The sequence below is a fragment of the Leguminivora glycinivorella genome, chromosome 22, assembly GCF_023078275.1.
Source record: "Leguminivora glycinivorella isolate SPB_JAAS2020 chromosome 22, LegGlyc_1.1, whole genome shotgun sequence".
NCBI lineage: Eukaryota > Metazoa > Arthropoda > Insecta > Lepidoptera > Tortricidae > Leguminivora > Leguminivora glycinivorella.
The window spans coordinates 5160172-5183119 of NC_062992.1; the positions used below are offsets into that span (position 1 = coordinate 5160172).

The 22948-nt window shown below is 35.4% G+C and overlaps 1 protein-coding gene across 1 annotated transcript in view; it reads left to right on the forward strand.

Annotated features, from left to right (window-relative positions):
- Positions 1-4986: 4986 nt before the first annotated feature.
- Positions 4987-22948, forward strand: part of LOC125237901 (facilitated trehalose transporter Tret1-like) — an 83297-nt gene continuing 65335 nt past the window's right edge. The window contains exon 1 of the mRNA XM_048145141.1: positions 4987-5166. Within this exon, the coding sequence (XP_048001098.1) occupies positions 5082-5166 (85 nt within the window). The 5' untranslated portion in view covers positions 4987-5081. The remainder of the gene's footprint in view (positions 5167-22948) is intronic.

The window sequence follows — 22948 nt, forward strand, 5'->3', positions numbered from 1 at the left end:
ACTAACGAAATGTCAGCTTTTGGAGGTTTTGGCAGGTCGAATAAGCTCCCGCACCCTTTGAGACAAGGTCATAACCTAATGTCACAGATGTATCAAACAATCCATTAACAAGGCCGTCACGAAGATATATCGAATTATTCATTCGTGTCAAAAACACACACACAAGGGATTCCCCGAATAGTTTTCGCCGAATACCTTATATTCGGCTGCTTCCTAAGAAACGCCGAATGTTTCTTAAAACATCAAAATATATATTTGATAGGCTTGACGACACCATAGAAATAATGGTTTTCTGTTTAGTCCGCCAGTTAGATCGTCCAAAAATACTGAACACATATTAAATTTTTCGTTTTATCAAATTAATGAAAAAATCAAAAAATACAGAGCATCAAAGTTCCGTGGGGACTTGTGACGTCACTTTTAAGTAAAAATTGCACCTAGGCGTGACGTCACGCGAAACTTCAACGCACTGTACTGACGTCATTTTACGTTTAAGGGAAAAAAAAAATATTTTTTTAGTCGTCTCGCCTATTGTGCTACTACTAATTACTTTGATAATGTAAAACCAATTTTGTCAAATAAATAATGATGCTTTTATAGACACATAGTTTCCGCTGGCTTGGCCATCTAAAGGATGGGTGAGAATTGGGCAGTCAAGAGGGCCTATCTGGGTTGTCCAACTGGACGCCGTCCCGCTGGCCATCCTAAATATCGTTGGGCAGATAGAGTGGAGGCAGGTCTCCGAGAACTCGGCGTCAACGAGGGCTGGCGAGAGGTCGCTCTGGACCGCGAAAAGTGGCGTGCTCTTGTGTTGGAGGCCAAGACTCACTTTGGGTCGTCGCGCCAACAAAGTGAGTAGTAAGTACAATTTTATAGATCAATACCTAAGCTTTATGCAACTGATAAATACTTGTAAATACTGAGAGAATTTAGAGGTCATAAATCGCGAACGTGGTCTTTTGAAACGGCCTTGAAGAATTATTAGACTTTGCTCACTCGTTGGGCAAATAACTATTATTATATTTATTATTCAGATATGTAGTATTTTTTCTTTTAAGGTATCATCATCTTCCTTGCGTTATCGCGGTATTTGCCACGGCTCGAGCCTGGGGTCCGCTTTGACAACTAATCCCAAGATTTGGCGTAGGCACTAGTTTTACGAAAGCGACTGCCATCTGACCTTCCAACCCGCTGGATAACTAGGCCTTATTGGAATTAGTCCGGTTTCCTCACGATGTTTTCCTTCACCGAGAAGCGACTGGCAAATATCAAATGACATTTCGCACATAAGTTTCGAAAAACTCATTGGCACGAGCCGGGGTTCGAACGCGCGACCTCGACCCTTTTTCTTTTGAGGTATATTAAGAATATATTCAGCAAAGTAGCCGAATAGGCCGAATCGTTTAAGCTCTATCGTAGTTATTTAGATATCGGTTTTCCAAAAACTTTAGACCCCTTATAGATTAGTGGCCGTGTATGTCACGCAGAATGTATGATTCAACTTCGTATTGATGGAATCTTGCCCCTGCTCGGGTATCTATATTAATGCGAGCAATTGAACAATAACTTTTACTCCTTTGTGAAACAAATAACTATTTCGAGATTTCGGCTCTGGCCCCTTCAATATTAATACAATATGATACAAGTAAGTGTGCTAGTTTCATTAGCTATACACGAGGGATATTGAGCGCGCAGGCGAAGTGATCCATGCATACATATACCGGGTGCCCGGTAATTAATGGACAACCTTTTAACCACCAAGAGGGCACCTTATACTGGTCCACTAAATCGACATTAAGGTTTAGTAAAAGTCGCCTGGTTTTCGAGATTTTCACTTTTTAAAATTTTAGGTAGTATTAAAATTTTAAAAAATGTGAAAATCTCGAAAACCAGGCGACTTTTACCAAACCTTAAAGTCGATTTTCAGGACCAGTATAAGGTGCCCTCTTGGTGGTTAAAACTAGTTAAAAGGTTGTCCATTAATATCCATTAAAATTTTAAAAAGTGTGAAAATCTCGAAAACCAGGCGACTCTTACTAAACCTTAAAGTCGATTTTCTGGACCAGTATAAGGTGCCCTCTTGGTGGTTAAAAGGTTGTCCATTAATTACCGGGCACCCGGTATACATACATATCACGCCTGTATCCCATAAAGGGATAGGCAGAGCACATGAACTATTAAGTTTCAGGGCCACTCTTGGCAAAAAGGGGTTGACAGAAATCCAAATTATAACATTGCAGTAATAGGTTGCCAGCCTCTCGCCTACGCCACAATTTAACCCATATCCCACAGTCGACTTTTACAATACCCAAGGGAAGAAAGAAGAAACGAAGAGTCTAATGCTCACCAATTTTTAGCATATATTACAATATTTAGTATTAATCAGTATTCTGTTTTCAATTCCTTCTGCTTGTAATATAAGTTGTAAACTGTTCTAATATTAAATTTTTGGTAGACGAGACACTAGTATCGAGTAGTGGTACTGATAATTCACGCTGATTGACGCGTGATTGTCGCTAGATGTCACTTAACTATGCCTATACAAATAACCCGCATTTACTGATGTATGAATTTACAATTCCCTTACTTATTCCTCTATGCTACAAGTGCGAAAAAGAGGGAATACGACACGAGTTAGCCCGATATCGGGTCATTGTCCTTTTGTCCTGTAGAATGAATTCTTGGCTATTGTATAAAAATAACCGGATTTTTGCCTTAATACAACGCCGGAGGTATCAAATTTTATTTCCGACAGACGATAAGCGATTCGCCTCCACAAGATGGGTCACGAAACTTTGAAAAAGGTAACTTTTACCAATATATTTTTTTCTATCTATTCCCGTACTTTTATTTTGTCATTTACAGGGCCGTGAACAGTTCTTTAAAACTTTGAAGCGCGGCCGATAAATACACACTAATATTATAAATGGGAAAGTGTGTGGGTCTGTTTCTTTGTTCGTCTTTCACGGCAAAACGGAGCGTCGAATTGTCATGAGTTTTTAAGTGGAGATGCTTGAAGGGACGGAATGTCATATAGGCTAATTTTTGTCTCTTTCTAACGCGAGCGAAGCAGCGGGAAAAGCTAGTAGTATATAAAATAATAACGTAAATAAGTACATAGTTTATTTAAAAATATGTTTTTTCGTATTTAAACACACTGACATTATCTAAAAACTCATAATTATCTAAAAAAAATTTTTCCGAACATATTATGAGAGAACTAGGGAACAAATCAAATTATTTTATTGAATATTTTTTGATTTGTCCTTTTTTCAAGTAGTCACACTACTATATATATAAATTATAAATTGAATTGGCGGGCGTGTGGTCTAGTGGTAAAGACGTTAGCCGCGTAAGCTGAAGACCCGGGTTCGATTCCCGGCTCGACCACCAGTGGGCCTTGCCGTTTTTTTTCTTTCGTGTATGATATCTATTTCAATTTATAGTATGAGAGATTTGAAAATTTTTCAAGTTTCACAGAACTCATCGCAGTTGAAAATTACTAGCTAAATATGCGTGACGAAGTGGCCCTGATTGTTACTACACAGGGTCGGTTGCAAAAAAACTGTCCCTTACCGAATTTAGCGTTCGTTAAATTTTATATGAGGATTTCCATAGACTTCTGCTGCGTGACGTCGTTGTGTTAAGGGGCTGACAACACCCAATTGCGTAAAATTGATGTTACTTGCGCAGTTTTTTAAGACAAACTATTAGTCTTAGTAAGGCAAGTAAATTATATGTTATTATTCATTGTATTTCAAAGAACATAGCCGTACTCGATACACGATTTAATGAAATCGGCTCGATAGAAAAAAAATGCAAAGATTGGTCTCGAGTTCGTCATTAAACGGTTGTGTGTCGTTCAATTATTCACTTAGTTGTCTTTAGTTAATATTATAATAACAAATATATACATATCTAAAACACTAACGAAACATTTTGCACAAATAATGCATCTTTCTATTTTATTTTAATATTTTTCCGCACTTTTCGTACCTATCCGCCCTCTTTTAGTGACATCGCGCTCTCACTTACTCCCATACGATTAGACAGTGTATGCTAGCGTCAAGGCCATTGGGTGCTGTCAGCGTCTTAACTGTGGTTGATGCAACTGGTCCTAAATACTCTTGACACATAGGTACTTTACCCACAGTCTCATCTAAGTCATCTACTTCAGCGTGCGTAAACAATACATTCGAAAAAAGATCCCGTCTTCATTATGTCATTACTAAAAAAAAAACTCGTATCTTCTTCTCTTAAAAAGATATATAAATATAGTAACTATGTATGGGATGCGTATGGAGTTACTGCGTTTCAAATTTGTGTAGCAGTGTGCGATTATTTCATACTATCCGATCCGATATCGAATGTAGGAAGGCCTAATGTGAGAACTCTCTTAGATACCCGATTTTTAAAAGAATATTTTTAAATTAACTAGTAATACTAGGCTAGAGTAATGATGCGGAGGTATTCTCGATGATCTACATTATGGGGTTCTTCAAAAAAGGAGTGTACAAGTTTCTAATGGTCGGCAACGCGCATGTGACACCCCTTGAGTTGCAGGCGTCCATAGGTTACGGTGACCGCTTTCCATAAGGCGGGCCGTATACCTGTTTGCCACCGACGTGGTATTAAAAAAAATGATATGTAAATTACAAATATTTTTTTTTATAATAATGTAATTTACATATCCCACAGTGGCCTCTTCTATGACACGGGAAGAAAGGGGTGGTGAAATTTTTGACCCCTCATAATATATTTGGATATTTTGATGATGACTGTACAGACTGATCATAAGACAAGTAGTCATTGATATTTATCTGAAACCAAAGCAATATTAATTAAACTCGCGCGCAGCGATCATAAATAAACGCATGCGCGAACTGACCGCAGGCTCAGTGCGTTGCGCGCGCGCTTACAATACGCGCGATCTATTTCACAGATTTTGATAGATCGATTTTTCGCACACATATTCGAAGAATATTTTGTATCCATTTAAAATGGCTGTTTAGTTTTCAAAAAAGTTTTAAATAAATTTATATTTTTTTAAATTAAAATTTAATATTTTTAAATAATTAAAAATGGTGAATAAAGTGTACAAATTGGGTTCTCAAGTGATGGAGAAGAATGGCAGCAAACATAATCAAGTGTTGATGTCTATAGTTGGTAAGTTAATTATTATTATTTTTGAGTTTTTTTGAAACGACAAAAAACGGACGGACATGCTTTTATAATAAAAATTAAAAAAATTAATTAAGTCTATTTTCATAACTAACAGAACCACGTATTAAGTTTTGCCTTGCTCTCCAAATTCAAACACAAGATAAAGAGATAAATTTATCAAACATATAAATAAAGTAATATATTGAAAACAAAACTTTATTATTGAACTCGATTACTTATATAACAAAAATTACTAATTCATGTCTAATCACCGCGAATTTTGACGTAAACAGCAATTTAATAAACAACAGTAAACAACATCACAAGATTTGACCATTGTCACAGAAATTCCTTCTAGACACCCCGTTTTATTGATTTCCATTCTTTATAAAGGATAATTATGATATTACATGGCTTTGATGAGTTGATTGATACCTAATAACCGCCAGTGTGTAACTAAAACTTTGTAATGAAATGTATTTTTTTTTGTTTTTATTTAAGTTAGTGTATATATATAAAAAAAAAAGGAATTTTGCCAGAAAAAATTACCTATATTATAAAATGAAATGTTTAATGTCACATAATGTTAAATTAATCTTAATGTATATTATTATTAAAGAATTAAAAGGCTTAAACAAAAATAAAAATAAAATATATATAATTACGTTGCTATGCTCTCAGGGTTCATGTTGAGACTATGTTATACTTAGCCTAAGATCATTATATGTACACATGAATTGCAATAAAGCATTGAATTGAATTGAAAACATCAAATGAAGCGATCGGCAACAGTTGTGAACATCTCGTAATAAATCCTAATCTTAAAGAAAATGTTCTCAAGAGCAACTTGCATGAGAATGAGAATATTCTCATTAAAATTTCCAGTAATTTAAATTGAAATTTTGAGATTGTTCTGCAATATGTATTTTGCTAGTCATAACTATTACAGTTATTAAGTAACATATAGTACAGTTTTTAAATAATAATAAAATAGATTAAAAGCTATCCAAGTGTAATTTAGCTTTATTACTTCCTTATATTAAGCTATTTTTATGAGTATAATTGTTAAGTTTCTTTCATGTATGAACCAGAATAAATAATTAAGGCTGCTTTCAAAAAAAACGTCAAAAGAATGTGAAATTGATAGTTTTAGTCGGTGAAATACTACACTTTCCGTTATCCAATAGATTTATTTAATTCAAGTTCCAGTTAGAGCATCTTATTATCTTGATTTTTATAAGACTGGATTTTTGAAAACTAACTCACTAAATTAATTATGAATTTTTCTCTAATGCACGTTTAGAAAAACGCACGTATAGAGCTGAATCAGTCGATCTTATTTGTAAAATTTGGACAATTTTGAATATTAAAACGGGTAAATTTATAATTCGTATATCCTGTACCACAATCATTTCAGACTAGATTTTTATTTTAAGTTTTTGAAAAAGAGTAAACTAGCCTAAGGCGAATTCAATTTTTTTCAGAAATTACCTAAAATTAAGTGACAATTTCTTTGAAAATCTACATCACATCGAAGTAAGTTTTGTACTAAATTAATCTGCAGCGTTTACTTAAATTGCTGTTATGCCTTAGTGATTATAAATTGCTATTATTGATTTTTGCCAATTTTTTGAAAACGAGCCTTCACCGGTACAATTATTACCACTTTTGGACATTTTCTCATATTTTGTTAGACCAAGTAGAAAAAGTCCTATAATGTGATATATATTTATAAACTACTCGCAAAGCCCTTTAATTTGATACCACACACGGTATAATCGAGCGCTCGGTTGCGATTTCACTATTTTTAACACGAAAGCCCTCTTAATTAAATAAATAATTATAGGACATTCTTACACAGATTGACTGAGTCCCACGGTAATCTCAAGATGGCTTGTGTTGCAGGTACTCAGACAACGATATAATATACAAATACATAGAAAACAACCATGACTCAGGAACATCTGTGCATATCACACAAATAAATGCCCTTACCGGGATTCGAACCCTGGACCGCGGCGTAGCAGCAGGGTCACTACGCGCTAGGCCAGACCGGTCGTCAAATTACGATACAAGTGCGGAAAAGTCCCATCGTTCGTGTTCGATGTATGGCTACTGTGCTACGCAAATTAAATACTACTACTTTCCTTCTAATCAAATCAGCTAGCTTAATATATGAATTCGAGTTGAGTGACGTCACGTTCACGTTACTTTATTTATTTCTATCCGACTTAGGTATTTATGAAATGGAAATTGGATTTAGAAATAGCTACTGTTCATATTTTTCTTATAATTATCTGATGCTTCATTTCGTACATGGTATATAACATTTTATACCACATATCAAAAAAAAAAATAGTTCCCCATTGAATTGGTATAACTTACTTACTCGTACTTGACACATATTGAATTTTTTGCTGAGCTAAATGGTTAATAACCTAACAACAAAATTGAAATTTTGAAATAAACCCCCGAGATAGTGGATCGATTTTCATGAAACATGGTTAAGAACACTCCCGACTAATTCAGCTTTCAAACAAAAAAAAACGAGATCTAAATCGGTTCATCCGTTCGGGGGCTACGATGCCACAGACAGACAGACAGACAACCATACAGACAGACACCTTAAACTTATAACATCCCGTTGTTTTCGCGTCGGGGGTTAAAAATGATCCATTTATTATAAAAAAACTATAAGTATTAGAAATTATTAAAAACTACGAGACTTGAAGACACTTAAATTAGCGAATCCCTTTTCACAAGTTACAAAGTCTATTGACTCATACTATTAACATTTGTGAATTCCGATGCGATTGCTAGTTAAAATGGTTCCATAGGAAGTTGATGGTTTACTTTTAGGGCTATAATCCGCCATCTACCTTTTATAATCGGCTTTTATAGGCTTAAGGTTTTTACAAGTCAATTTGTAATACCCTTTTAGTACCCTTTTCTAAAAATAAAATTTCTGGGGATTTATTTCGTGGGGAGCTGGGGAGGTACAGTATCATAGAATACAACTTGACCAATGACCATCTAGACGCGACACTTTTAGTGTAGAGCTTTGTTTTATACTGTTTTGTAAAATACTAAGTAGTTTACTTTTAGCACCGTCATACATTGTTTGTTATTTTTAAGTTCTACCAGGGGCGGCTCACTCCGCGATCCTTTCGCCGCGCTACAAGTACATGCCGGCGGCCGCGAGTTCGCGGCCCATTCAGTGGCGACGACCTTTGCGCGGCGCAATAGAATTCAATGTCGTCTGCACGCGTGCGGTCCGTTTGTTACTGTAGGTAAGAATTTAGAATGGCGGCGTTTTGTGAACATCAAAGGAGTGAGCCTTCTGTACTTGTACTATTATATATTCTGTGGTTCTACTGAGTGAAATAAAAATACATTATAGAATTCTTTTCATAAACTTCAATTGCCGTTGAATAAAATCATAATTATTTTATGAATCTGTCGATTAAAACTCATATTAGAACTGTGTAATGTTTATAACTATAACTTGAAATAAACATTTCTCTTTTATAAGTATATTGAAAACAGAATACGAGTATAATCACAATTGTTATACTATAACAATATGTTTCGCGTTTAAGGAGCGCGTCACTTCATTAAAATAATTACTTAAATGAAGTTAGATCAAAATGGCTTGTCTACTAACCGATGAAATGTGACACCGTCACTTTTATTCGATTTTCTCATTGCGCAGGAAGGCATTTTTCCATTTTATTTGTGTGCAGGCAGAAACAACCTCCTCATTGACTGACTGAGGCAACATAAGTCCATGGACTTACGTTCGTGGCGCAAACTTTTTGTTCGCGGCGTCCGTTATACCTCAATGCAATTTACGGAAATTTTGAGGATGTTCTGCAACTTTTACTTTAACTATCGCATGCCCTATTTTGTATAGTTTTAGAGAAATATGGCTTCAAAGAAAGCGCGGCGGCGCCAGCCTTCCCCTGTCCTCCCTCCTATATGAAGGGCTCTCGATGCCTCCCGATCTTAATCTACTCAAGGCCACCCAAGGAACAACTGTGCCAAGTTTCAATGCTTAATCAGAAAATGCAGGGTTCCCATACAAGACATTGCAATAGCCTGTCAATGTACAGTCAACCAATTAGAATCCTAGGCCACTCTAGAACCTAGGGACCGATTTTTGAATCTGGAACGCATGAATTCGCCGTTCGGAAGTCTGTGGAAAACGACGTAATGACCACTTTCGAACGACGAATTCATGAGTTCGAGATTCAAAAATCGGTCCCCTTGTCGTATTGACACCGTGATTTATTTGCTATAGCAGTCACTCTGACTTTTACTGTGAAAGGGTTCTACAGTGGCCTAGGATTCAGATTGGTTGACTGTAGGTACTTATATGACCACTTTCACAGAACTTTATTTATATAGAAGAAACAAGTTCATCTATTTGTATTATATAGGGGCCGAGCGTGTCAAATTTTGTACTGAAGTTGTTTCTTGCCTGTAATTTTAAATATGTCTCAGGCTCTTGATTGTTCATAATTTTTGTGTTGTTGCAATTGAATATCACGTAACGAGGCATTTTTTATGTTTTGATTGACTTCAACTTACAAAACTTGACGCCCGAAAGCTGCAAGCTGCGATTAAAGACGGACAACTCAGTGGATTTCACTGAGTTCATTTGACACGCTAAGTAGATACGTTTGCTTGATCTAGTGACCACTTTCGAACGACGAATTCATGAGTTCAAGATTCAAAAATCGCTCCCCTTGTCGTATTGACACCGTGATTTATTTGCTATAGCAGTCACTCTGACTTTTACTGTGAAAGGGTTCTACAGTGGCCTACTCGTAGGATTCAGATTGGTTGACTGTAGGTACTTATAAATTATGTTTCTGTTGCTGCTAGTGCAAAGCAGTAAAGATGCTACCTACCTTTTCTCTTAGAGGTCGGTTGTAGTGTCACGCAAACCGACCACATAGAGCGATTACCACCGGACCGGACATCCATAGGGGGAAGCGGGGCACATACGTACACCTTTTTTCAAAATTGATTTTAGAGCCCAAAATGATCTTCAAATACATTTTTTTTGTACCTAGTTGACAGCATATTTATTAAGGTATACAAAATTTACGTTTTCTTGTTAAATTTATACCCAGAGTCAGAGATATATTGATTTAAACAAAAAATGGTATTTGTGTAATTCTGCCCCACCTGCAGGGCACTTTGATATCTAGTATGGGACACTTTGATACATCAATTTAGGGCACTTTGATACATATCAAACTGCCCCTAACAGCATGCGTTTCAGAACAACACACTTAGCTGACCAATGATAAGCCTTTTAAACATTACAAAAAGTTTATTAATGGTTAATTAAGTGTGGTGCTCTTGATCCCTACGTACCTACCAGTAAGGTTATTAGGAAAGGTAGACTAAAGGGGCACTTTGATACGTTCAAAACTGCCCCAACCAAAGTACCCCATTCGACAAATTAAAATAAAATATTTATTAAAAATATACTATGAAGTTTTAGTTCTAAATAATAAGCCAAGTTGATAACTGAATAGATATACTTACTGCTTTTGATATATGCTCATCCATTAAACTTTTTAAATTTGCGGCACCACTCGATCAGAAACACGTAAAATTTTTACTTAGGGACCGCGAAAACACGTTTCGACGCGCTGAGTGGCAACGGCTGACTGGCGAGCGGCGCGGCCGCCGGTACGTCACTCACACATACAAAGGCACGTTTGAGTGTTGCCGCAGGTGTATTTAAGCTTGTAGGTAAGGAGTTAGTGTGGGTGTTCAAAACTGCCCCTTGTGCCTAACTACCCCGCTTCCCTCTACTTAATATTATAAATGGGAAAGTGTGTGTGTCTGTTTGTTTGTCCGTCTTTCACGGCAAAACGAAGCGACGAATTGACGTGATTTTCTAAGTGGAGATAGTTGAAGGGATGGAGAGTGACATAGGCTACTTTTTGTCTCTTTCTAACGCGAGCGAAGCCGCGGGCAAAAGTTAGTATAATATATGTTTTAATGGCGGGTTCGCGCGGACAACAACAACTTCATAAAGTCCAAAGACATATATAACTCCATAGAGACAGATAAAGTCTAAGCAAAAAACCTACCTCAGTACCATACAGAAAAAGGCATCGTGGCCTAGATGGTTGATTTTAAGATTTTAACACATTATCATCACTACTTTGAAAAAATCTCGTATCTGAGCCGTTCTCGAAAAGTTTGTACAAAAATTAAGAAAAAAGTTAAATTTGTTTTTATTATTCCTATTTTGTTATCAAGATTTTTTTTGAACAATTGAGATTTTAGTAAGTTTTTTTTCGTCGTAAAGGTTCTCCAGTATCTATATTTTCTTAATTATAACAATTATCCTGTATATATCTTACGAAAGTCGACTTATATTAATAAATGTTGGTAACAAAATAGGATCAATTAAAATTTGCTGACGTGGCTATGTACAAAGTTGACGGGAACTGCTCATCTCATGCTTTTCCTCAAAGTTAAAACGCAGTAAGTCTATATGCATTCCATACATACTTAGTATACTTACTACAATTTTCTTTTCATTGACAGAAGAAGATACAAGTTTTTTTTCAAAGTAGTGACGATATCAATTCAATTCATTTATTTAAAGGACCAACTGAGATCATTGTTGTTAGTACGCAATTACATAATAATAAACAACTTAAATATATGGTTAGTATTCTACAAATCTAAATCTAAATTTTCTAACAATGTCATTACAAAATTAGTATAAATAAATTAATTGAAAACCATGGAAGCGAAATTAAATCAAATAGAACTAAAATAAATGTCAGTAAAATAATCATTAATTCACGTAGAATAAAATAAAATATATTAAAAAAGAGAAAGAGAATAATAAGTTCCGAGGTATCAAAATGTAAATGTCAAATTTGATAAAATCTCACTTCCTCTTTTCATACATCACCTTAGCTAAGAAAGATATCAAGCTAAGAATATGGGCCAAATTGTCAAAACTGAGGTTCAAAAGTTTAAAGCCTGTGTCAAGAGATGGCAGTCTATGCACTGTGATTACCAAAGATCGGACGGATTTGCGACATTCTTAGTGACTTACGTCATTTTTAATGACTTTTAGTATGAGATGACGCACAAAAATCCGATCTCTGGTGATTACACAGTTTACTTCGAAAGTAACTCTCTGTAATACTCGATCCTCTTTGCTACCTATAAGTACACGCAACACAACGCTCATAAAAAAGTAATAATATTCGGTTGTGTACAATCATATTTACTGATAATTTTGTTTCTCAATGATTATTTGGTTATGATAGAAGTACCTATTTTCGTACATAAAACTGTTGTACAAAACAAATACATACAATCCATACTAATAATATAAATGGAAAAGTGTGTGTGTTGGTTTGTCCATCTTTCACGGCGAAACAGAGCGACAAATTGACATGATGTTTTAAATGGAGATAGTTGAAGGGATGGAGAGTGTCATAGGCTACTTTTTGTCTCTTTCTAACGCGGGCAAAAGCTAGTTTATTATATCTCTTAAACCATACAACGTTTCATAATACAGTGTCATAATACTGTATTGTAGATACATCATAACTTATCATAGGACAATGTCATGGCACACGGATATGAGCCACGTGCGAATATCTTGGCACGGTGTATTGCTCGCAGACGAACCAAAGAGCTACGAATAAATCTAGTTTCAATTACAATTTTATATTGACGGATTAGGTTCTTACCTTCATAACCAACTGCATATTTTATTAATCAGTTTTTATCACATATTTGGTTTAAGTATTTACCGCTCACTGTATTTTTTCCGCTGAGAAGTACCTGGGCCATTTTTTTCAAAGTTGTCCACCCCACCTTTTTTGTAACATGGGTATTTTTTATGCGATTCATACTCAGAATCGAGAGCTCTTTTGATCCTGATAGGAGAAAAAAATGTCCCAAGATTTCCATACATTTTTCAAAGCTTCCATTCCGTTACCGCCATACAAAATGTATGAAAAAATGGTAACGGAATGGGAAAAAAACCTTGGGACACTTTTTTCCTTCCATTAGAATTGAAAGAGCTCTGAGTGGAAACCACACAAAAATTTCCAAATGCAAATAAAAGGGGTGGACAGCTTTGAAAAAAAATGGTCCACCTAATACCTAATCTTTTAAAAAATTCCGTTGTTTTATGACAGAGTTCCTATAACTACCTCCTGTCTCCATCATCAAATCAGTACTATGTCATACTGAAAAGGACATAAGTAGATTAATAAATTGTCTTCGGTTACCGCGATAGTTACCTACTCATGAAATAAAACTATGGAAACGGTTTAAAACGCGTATAATGTAAAATTGTAAATTCATTATACGCGATTAATCCGTGTCCGTAGTTTTATTTCATGAGTACATAAGTAGGTTTTTTTTATGGGATAGGTGGCAAACGAGCAGACAAGTCGCCTGATGCCAAGCGATCACTGCTGCTCATGGACATATAGGCAGCATATAGGTACGTGTGCAAACTTTCTGCTTCTTCATAATACGGGAAGTAGGTGAAATTATTGCAAGATTTTACCCGTACAGGCATAGTTACATACAGACTTAACATGCCTATAAGTTCTGTTATTCTTTCGGTATATTCTAATCCTTAAAAACTATTCCCTATTGGGATAATTTAGTCCGGTTTACTCAGGATGATTTCCTTCTCCGAAAAGCGACCTACCAAATATCAAATGACGTTCTCTGGAGTTCTGATCAAACAGAAGTCCCCACTCCATGTGCATATTCTTAGTTTGACGTTACCTATGTAAGTATTATTAGATGAAGTTCACATAATATATATGACTATCTATAATAATTTCTGGAAGGTATGCATTTCAATAGGGATTACCTCTACATTCCTAATGACGTTTGTTCGAAAATCACTTGGCCTAACTCATTTGGCCGAATTATGAAATGCCTAACGCTCTTTCGGCCTAACGATCGTTTGGCATAATTTAAATTTTGCCCCAAAAATGACATTACCCAGAACCGATTCGCTGTTAGAAAGGTAGGTTTAGGTTAGGTTAGAACCGTGACCTCACACAAATCCGAATCGCTTTTAAAAAAGTGGGTTTTAACGGCGTTAGGCGAAACAATATTAGGACATTTAAATTAGGCCAAATGATCATTATGCCAAAAAATATTAGGCGATGTAAAAATCGAAGAAAAAACTTTAGGAATCTAGATATACATCCATTTCAATATGGTATTCTATGTTTGTTTTTAGTCCGCATCCAGAACGTCCATCCATAATTTAGTTATTTATTCCACAAGAGGGTAAAGTGGTTCATTAAGTACCGCGTAAGCGAAAGATAATTCAAGCACGAGCTCAGCTAGTGGTTAGAAAGTGGAATCTTTGAAATTACTTTGCACTCTTGGGGATAAAATGCAACTATGCTTTTCGCTTTTGAAGTATCAAGAGTTGGTATTGTGAGATACTATGAATTCAGTCGTATCCATGATTCGACGTGAAGTTAGGTTCAATTACATAATTATATTATATTCCACAACAACATGGCCATTTTAAAAGTCTAAAATTAAAAAAAAATGGCACACAGTTTAAATAAAACATACGCAGACATCATACAATAGGCAACTTGATTGTACTTAAAATAAAATATTTTATACCATGCACGAAATAAAGCATCAGATAAGTATAAGAAAAACAGGGACAGAAGATATTTTAAATTCCAATTTATATTTTATAAATGAGATAGAAATATAAAAAGTTAATCAGTTGACCGTGATGTCACTAAATTCGAAGGCGTTCAAAATCGTTTTGACAGTTCTTAATAAGAAGCTGATTTAACTAGAAGTAGCCTGGACTTCCGGTTGGGACGCCATCTTAGCGGTTTCGTGTCGTGAATAATTTATTTTTCTTTTACTCATTAATGTTGTTTAAAGTGTAATATTGATAGCTTATTATGCAGTAAACTAATGGTGTAGTGAGAAGCTGATGAAGAATTGTTCTCGAAACGCGTTTAGCCTCTTTTTTGTCGTAAACGGCCGGTAGTCCACGTGCTCTTGTAAAATCTAGCTATCAATTTACAAGTGCTAAGTCACCGTACAATGTCGTACTTACTGTACAAAAATTACTAATATTAGCTCATATCACCTTGACACTGGCGAAATAGTCCCAATGGACTGAAGCCATTTAATTTTAAAAACTGAACTGAACTGAGAAGTAGCCTATTTGAATACCTGAAATCTAAGTATAAATATTGATTTCCTAAGTCAAACAAGCAGCCTTACCACGATCTTTTTAAAAACGATTCAAACGCAGAGCAGTTCAGTTTAGGTGCCTAAACTGAGCGTCTCAATTTGCTACCATGATCTCCAATGTTCAGAGTCGAAACTGAACCACGTACAAGTGAATGAAAGACCGATATTGTCTCTGGTTCGCAACTGAATCGTGTTGACAAGAAAAGGATGACGCTATAGGAATCGTATAAATCTATCTCCCCTTGTGACGTTTGATCGGTCGAAAACCAGGAACGATTACTAATTTTTAATTTAATTTTTTCTTAAAACTGGAAAAAGAAACATTTAAAATATTTAAATGTAAAATTCACAATAATTACAATGATTTTGTGTAAAATAACGAGTCTTTTTGAACAAAACTATAAATAAATGATAAAAATATTTATAATGACATTAATGACAGTTCGTTAAAGCTTATGTTTAGAACGTCGCGCCCTTGACTAGTAGGTAACTAATAATAAAGTTTTTATTATTTATGTATTTGAAGTGCTGTGCTCGGCTATAGAACTCGCAGTGTTTGGATGATATTTTAACAAATACGTAAGTCATTAGTATTTATAGGTAGCTCACTCGTGTCTAAATTTAATGTATATCGCTAAGTTATGCTAGACCTAGTTGATTCCTTAGCCATCCTAGTTCTAGGCATAGTTTGTCGCAAGTGTTAACATGACTCCTTGCATATCGACTAAAAGGATTAGACTTTTTCTCGCTCTTTTTGATTTGCGTTTTTGCGAAAGTTGCGAGATCATAGGGCGCTCTAAAAATGTAAAAACCGGCCAAGAGCGTGTCGGGCCACGCTCAGTGTAGGGTTCCGTAGTTTTCCGTATTTTTCTCAAAAACTACTAAACCTATCAAGTTCAAAACAATTTTCCTAGAAAGTCTTTATAAAGTTCTACCTACTTTTGTGATTTTTTTCATATTTTTTAAACATATGGTTCAAAAGTTAGAGGGGGGGGCGCACTTTTTTCCCTTTAGGAGCGATTATTTACGAAAATATTAATATTATCAAACAAAACCGGCCAAGAGCGTGTCGGGCCACGCTCAGTGTAGAGTTCCGTAGTTTTCCGTATTTTTCTCAAAAACTACTGAACCTATCAAGTTCAAAACAATTTTCCTAGAAAGTGTTTATAAAGTTCTACTTTTGTGATTTTTTCCATATTTTTTAAACATATGGTTCAAAAGTTAGAGGGGGGGGACGCACTTTTAGGAGCGATTATTTCCGAAAATATTAATATTATCAAAAAACAATCTTAGTAAACCCTTATTCATTTTTAAATACCTATCCAACAATATATCACACGTGGAAGTAGGAATGAAAAAAAAATCAGCCCCCACTTTACATGTAGGGGGAGTACCCTAATAAAACATTTTTTTCCATTTTTTATTTTTGCACTTTGTTGGCGTGATTGATATACATACTTGTACCAAATTTCAGCTTTCTAGTGCTTACGGTTACTGAGATTATCCGCGGACGGACGGACGGACGGACGGACGGACGGACGGACGGACGGACGGACGGACGGACGGACGGACGGACGGACGGACGGACGGACGGACAGACAGACATGGCGAAACTATAAGGGTTCCTAGTTGACTACGGAACCCTAAAAACGTGTAGTTAGTTGGAATAATTGGTCCGTAAATATTACTAAACAAAATCATAAAACTTTATATTTTATTATCGAATCGGTAAGGATCGAAAAACCAAAATAATAAATTAATCAGGTGATGAAACTAGCTTTAGTTATATTTTCCATCTCCTACTTCTTATAAAAAACACAAAACTATTTAGTATCGCTAGTGTTACAACAAAGCGATTCAGAATAATGCGGTAAGTGAGTAACTTTTTATGAATCGCTAAATTTGACATTCCTGCGATTCAGTTTAGGCTCAAGTGGCATGTCATGGTACGAAAAACACTTGTGATGAGTAAATGAAACGGCTGGGACGCTTATCGCTCGCTCGGTCGAAATTTGATCGCAATAACAATGTCGTGGTAGGAAATAGCGACGCAGTTCAGTTTAGGTCCTAAACTGAATCGCGTTAAGACTGTTAAGAGATCATGGTAAGGCCCCAGAATACAGAACACAATCATTTATTTTGCCAAATTGAATATGATGCTATTATTAGAAACGTAATTCAGATATAATATTCGTACAAGCGTGTAACTGAACTCGACTTAGTCCTAATGACACATCACCTGCCAACCTTAATCAGTAGGCCAGAGACATGAATATGCGAACATATAATTGTGTATAGATTCTCCATTATCTCATGTTTCTCAGCGTCACCATTGTATTGGATAATGAGGAGAAGTCAGGGCCGGATTGAGTCAATGGGGCTTGTAGAAAAATATATCCCCTAGAACATCGCCGTCGAGTCGCGTGCTATCAATATTCTATCGGATACATTCTGGGGAGTGCACTCAAGAACTCCACGACCTAATCCCTCCTTCTCCTTTCCATCTTCGGACGTCTAGGCGGGGAGAACGAATGCACCCGTATGCGGTCAGTATTCCATTTGTCCGCACAAAACGATTTGCCTCATCCTTTGTGATGTGGACTGCAAAGGAATGGAATGCGCTCCCACCATCTGTGTTCCCAGATAAACGACCTCGGTCTCTTGAATAGGCTAGGCACATTCCATCAGGTGTGACTAGAGTCAATCGCTGATCAGTCTACAATAAAATAAAAAATAGTAGTAGTAGTAAAACACTTTATTGTACCAGAAAATAATACAACACACAGGAAAAAGAGCTTATGAAATATCAAGGCCCTTCAAATTAACAAACGAACTTTATCGCCTTGATAACTTTAGTGCACGTTAATGAATAAGGGGGGTAGGATTTAGAAATGCGTGAGCGCCAAATACGCGGGGCCCTTAGCTACTTTTTCCCCATCATTAATCCGTCACTGGCAGAATCGTGTGGAGAAACAATTAACACAGCCCATAACAAATTGGACCCTATTCCAATGAGACAAAGACCGCCTGAGCTGGTATCTGTGCTAATTGTCAACAATCCATGGTTCTACTTGCGAAGTACATAGATGAAACTACTTAGCTGTAAAACATTCGTAATAAAGTATTTTTTATTCATATAACAGTAATACATAATAATAAAAACAATAAAATAGCTCCTTAAATAAAACTACAAACTAAAACTAAAATCTAAACTTAAAACACACTAAAACTTTTTTAGTTTTAGTTTGTAGTTACGTAAGTAAAAAGTTTGTAGTATGTTGCCAGTGGACGGCGATTTGCACCAAATCGCCGTCCACTGGCAACGTGCCCAGAAGGCTGGCAGCATTGCCACGTTGTATGGCAATACTGATCCTCTGTGCCAGATATGACCCAGCCCTCTCTGGTCACGTGTCAATTCTATAAACGTAACGGTATTTAGTTACAAAGGCTTTTGTAAATCCCTATTCTGTTTTGCTATTAATTTTAATCGATCCATACTTTCATATTATAATGGGGAAAGTGTGTGTGTCGGATTGTTTGTCCGTCTTTTACGGCAAAAAGGAGCGACGAATTGACGTCATTTTTGAAGTGGAGATAGTGAAGGGATGGAGAGTGACATAGGCTACTTTTTGTCTCTTTCTACCCCCCACTGCCCTAAAATGGGTGGTGGAAGTTTGTATGGAGAATTAATGCAAGCGAAGCTGCGGGCTAAAGCTAGTTCGTAATATATGTAACGGGATCTAGCTTATTATGTCGCTAAAAAAAAACACCAATTTGGTCTATCCCTTTTACACAGTGTGTCATGGACCCCAATTTTTTAAAATCTTGTTAATTTTAATAAATTTCTTCTTGCAACAGTAAATTTTCATTTTCTGAAAGATAATAATATTTGTAGCAATTAATTGAATGTGTAATTGTATAAAGGAAACATTTAATTCAACTTTATGAAAAAAAATGCCATTGGTACACAATAAATACAAATTACAGGAATAAATATTTATTTCGTACTATCCTACTTTACGGTAGAAAAGTTACTCTTGTATCACTACTGGTACGGTCAACCGAGGTAGCTTTAAACTTTGACGACCGGTCTGGCTCAGTCGGTAGTGACACTGCCTGCTAAGCCGCGGTCCTGGGTTCGAATCCCGGTAAGGGCATTCAATTGTGTGATGAGCACAGATATTTGTTCCTGAGTCATGGATGTTTTCTATGTATATAAGTATGTATTTATCTATCTAAGTATTATATCGTCGCTTAGCACCCATAGTACAAGCTTTGCTTAGTTTGGGGCTAAGTTGATCTGTATAAGGTGTCCCCAATATTTATTTATTTATTATATTTATTTGAAAATTTAGTTTTAAAGTCACACTGTAAGTAAATTCGCGATTTCCTATGGCAGATTTACAAGAATAATTTATTGATCTAACTAGTAACATGAACAGTTTCAGTAAATAATTAATAATATTAATTTTAAAGTCGTTTAAATACCATCAAAGTAACCCCAAATTGTCCAAAAGCCGCCCCGGTTGCCGGATATTAATTACAATGACATTGACATGCATCACAGAGACATGACATGAAAATCTTTGTTGGATTATTTGCTTATTGGTGGTTTCTAGTAGAAATCGATGTGTTTCTGCCTAATGATCTCTGCTTACCCCTCCGAGAAACAGGCGTGACTGTATTGACTCAAAAAAATCGATTATAAACAATTTAATAATAAAATTACCAAATGGCTGTCCGGATGTTGCTTTTATAGTGTAAGTGAATTTTTAGAACATAAATTATTAAACAAGTAGTATTATATTTCACATTGTGTACGTTTCTTGACATTTAACTTTTACAATTCTTAATTATTAATTCATGACATCAGAGATTATGGATTTAGTGGTATATATGTGACAATCCATCACAGAAAGGCCCTTATGGCAGGTATTGAGTTAGGCACAGATCCTAAATCTGCATTAAATAAGCTATCTAATACAAAAAAAATCATGGCCCTAGGCCACGTACTTTTTTTTTAAAAAATCATCAAGCATACACATGCTAAGTATTGCACTTTTGAGAAAACGTGAAAAGAAGTTTGAAACTCACTTTAAGGGTGTTCCCATTGGAAGTTACATAGATGACGATTGATTGTGTATCTCAAGGTACATTTCTTTGAGAATCAGTTGTGATTGTGTTTCATCGACTTCCAGATCATGAAAAATCGAGATTTGATTAGGGCAAGTCGCTTATAAGAAAAAAATTAGGAAAACATATTTTTTTGGCTTTTCTTCTAATATGTTGCTATCTGAACTATAGTACATAGTTATATATGTTTCAACTTACATTTAAGGATAGAAATAAAATCCCATGGTTCATTAAATATGTATATTTTAATAAGAATATCACAATTAGAATATTTAACATCTGCTCCTATAATAATAATAATTTTCGTATAGAGACTTCTAAATTATATTTAATCAGTCTACACATTTATAACTAAAGTGTCAGAATTATTCTGCATGTCTTATTTTTTTATTTATAAATTTTTAAAGTTACATAAAAATCACAAATTATTGACTCCCATACATTTGGGAAAAGGGCCCTTATGACCATCACAGATAAAAATTACTCATTGCTAATGTATTTTATTATTTTAGTTACTTATCTTGTATTATAACAGAATACCAAAGAAAAAATGTTATATGAAGTAAACTTAAAATCTTGATCATTAATCAGTAATTCTCATAAAACGTTTATTATAATTATTAATTCACACAGTACCTACCAGATCGATTTGTAATTCTTAATATTTGTTTTTTAATTATTTAAGACACTTAGTATATCGGAAGAAAACACATCTTACCACCGATAATGTCACCAATAAGGGACCATTCATAAACTACGTACCGTCAACTGCTGCAACATTGCCACGTGGCATCAACTGTGCCTATAATTGCATTGCGAGTAAGAGAGAGACAGTGGTAACGGCGGCATTAGTCAAAGGAAGAACATCTTCGCTTTGACACGCCGCCGAGTGAGGTTTGAAGTCAGATTGCACTTAGTAGCTACTCACGAGTAAGATTTTTATTTTAAAGTGACGACTAGGTACCTAAATCGGGTAATTTTTAAATTAGGTATCAAAGTACTTCATTGAATCGTACCTATATAACATAAACTAACTTATAAACAAAAGTTGTAAGTAATTACAACATTTTTTAACAACAGTTTTCATATTTTCGAACGCGCTCTGGCATAAGGGCCCTTTTCTACTAAACTTTGAGCTGAATTTTAATATAGAAATACTTAACGTACACTACTGAAACCAAGCTACAATTGCACGTCTATTCGTATATTTTACTATTTTGCATAAATTCAAAAATCGATAATTTCGAACGATTTTACAAAAACGTCGATATCTCCGTAACTAGAAACCGCCATAAGGGCCCTTTTCTTATGGATTGTCACATATGTGGTTTGTGATGACATCCATTTTGTATATTATTTTTTTTTAATGACTAGTACTAATAACTTTCTGACAGTTGTATTTTTTTTAGTATCATACCATTAATTATAAGTGAATGCCTCTTTATTATGTAAAAAACCCACCAACCATATTTTGTAGTAATTTATAAATTTTATATTATTGTTGTAAAATTTTCATATTGTAATAATTGTCAATTATTTGCATGTCGTATTTTCGACTGAATACTGATACTTATAAAAACCTGTTGTCATCCTGTACCATACGTATTCTGGCAAATAAAGAAATTCTATTCTATTATATAACTTTCCTTGATTTTAACTGCCACATATCTATGTAGAACAGGGTCTCAGCATACATGGCGGCGACCTACACGATACCATAAAATACTGACTTAACTAGGTATAAATAAAAACTGCGTGTGTAGCCGAATGCACAAACGCTTACGAAACGAAACGCTGGTAGGTATCTATCCCTAATTCCCTATCGCTCTTGCGTGTTGGCGCGACAGAGCCAGACTACTTTTCGCGGCGTTTCGTTTTCGTATCGCGTCGCAGAAATGCCATTCGGCTACGGGGCCTGATAAACTAACTATGTTGACAACAATGACAACAACTCATATAAGGTACTGGCAATGCTGCCAGCCTTCTAGGAACGGTGCCAATGAGACATTTTTTGTTTATAGTTCTCTGTGCATATGCAGTGTGTCAGCCCTAACTTTGTTTTAGAATAAGTTACTAGATACCGAAAACTCATTTATGTCCTAGTATTATCACTACGTAATTTAATATATAAAATAGACGTCACCCCAAGACGTGTGTACATAAGGAAAGGTATGGAAAGATTTGCGATGTCCGGCGCGGCTTCCGTAGCTCAATTGGTTAAGAGCCTTGCACGGATTGTAAATGATGCGGGTTCAAGTCCCGCCGGAAGCGTAAATTTTTCCATTTTTTCCTTTAATATAAAAACAGTTATTTATTGTAGATTATTTAATGCCGAGCTTTACATTTAAATTAAATAAATAAATATTATAGGACATTCTAACACAGACCG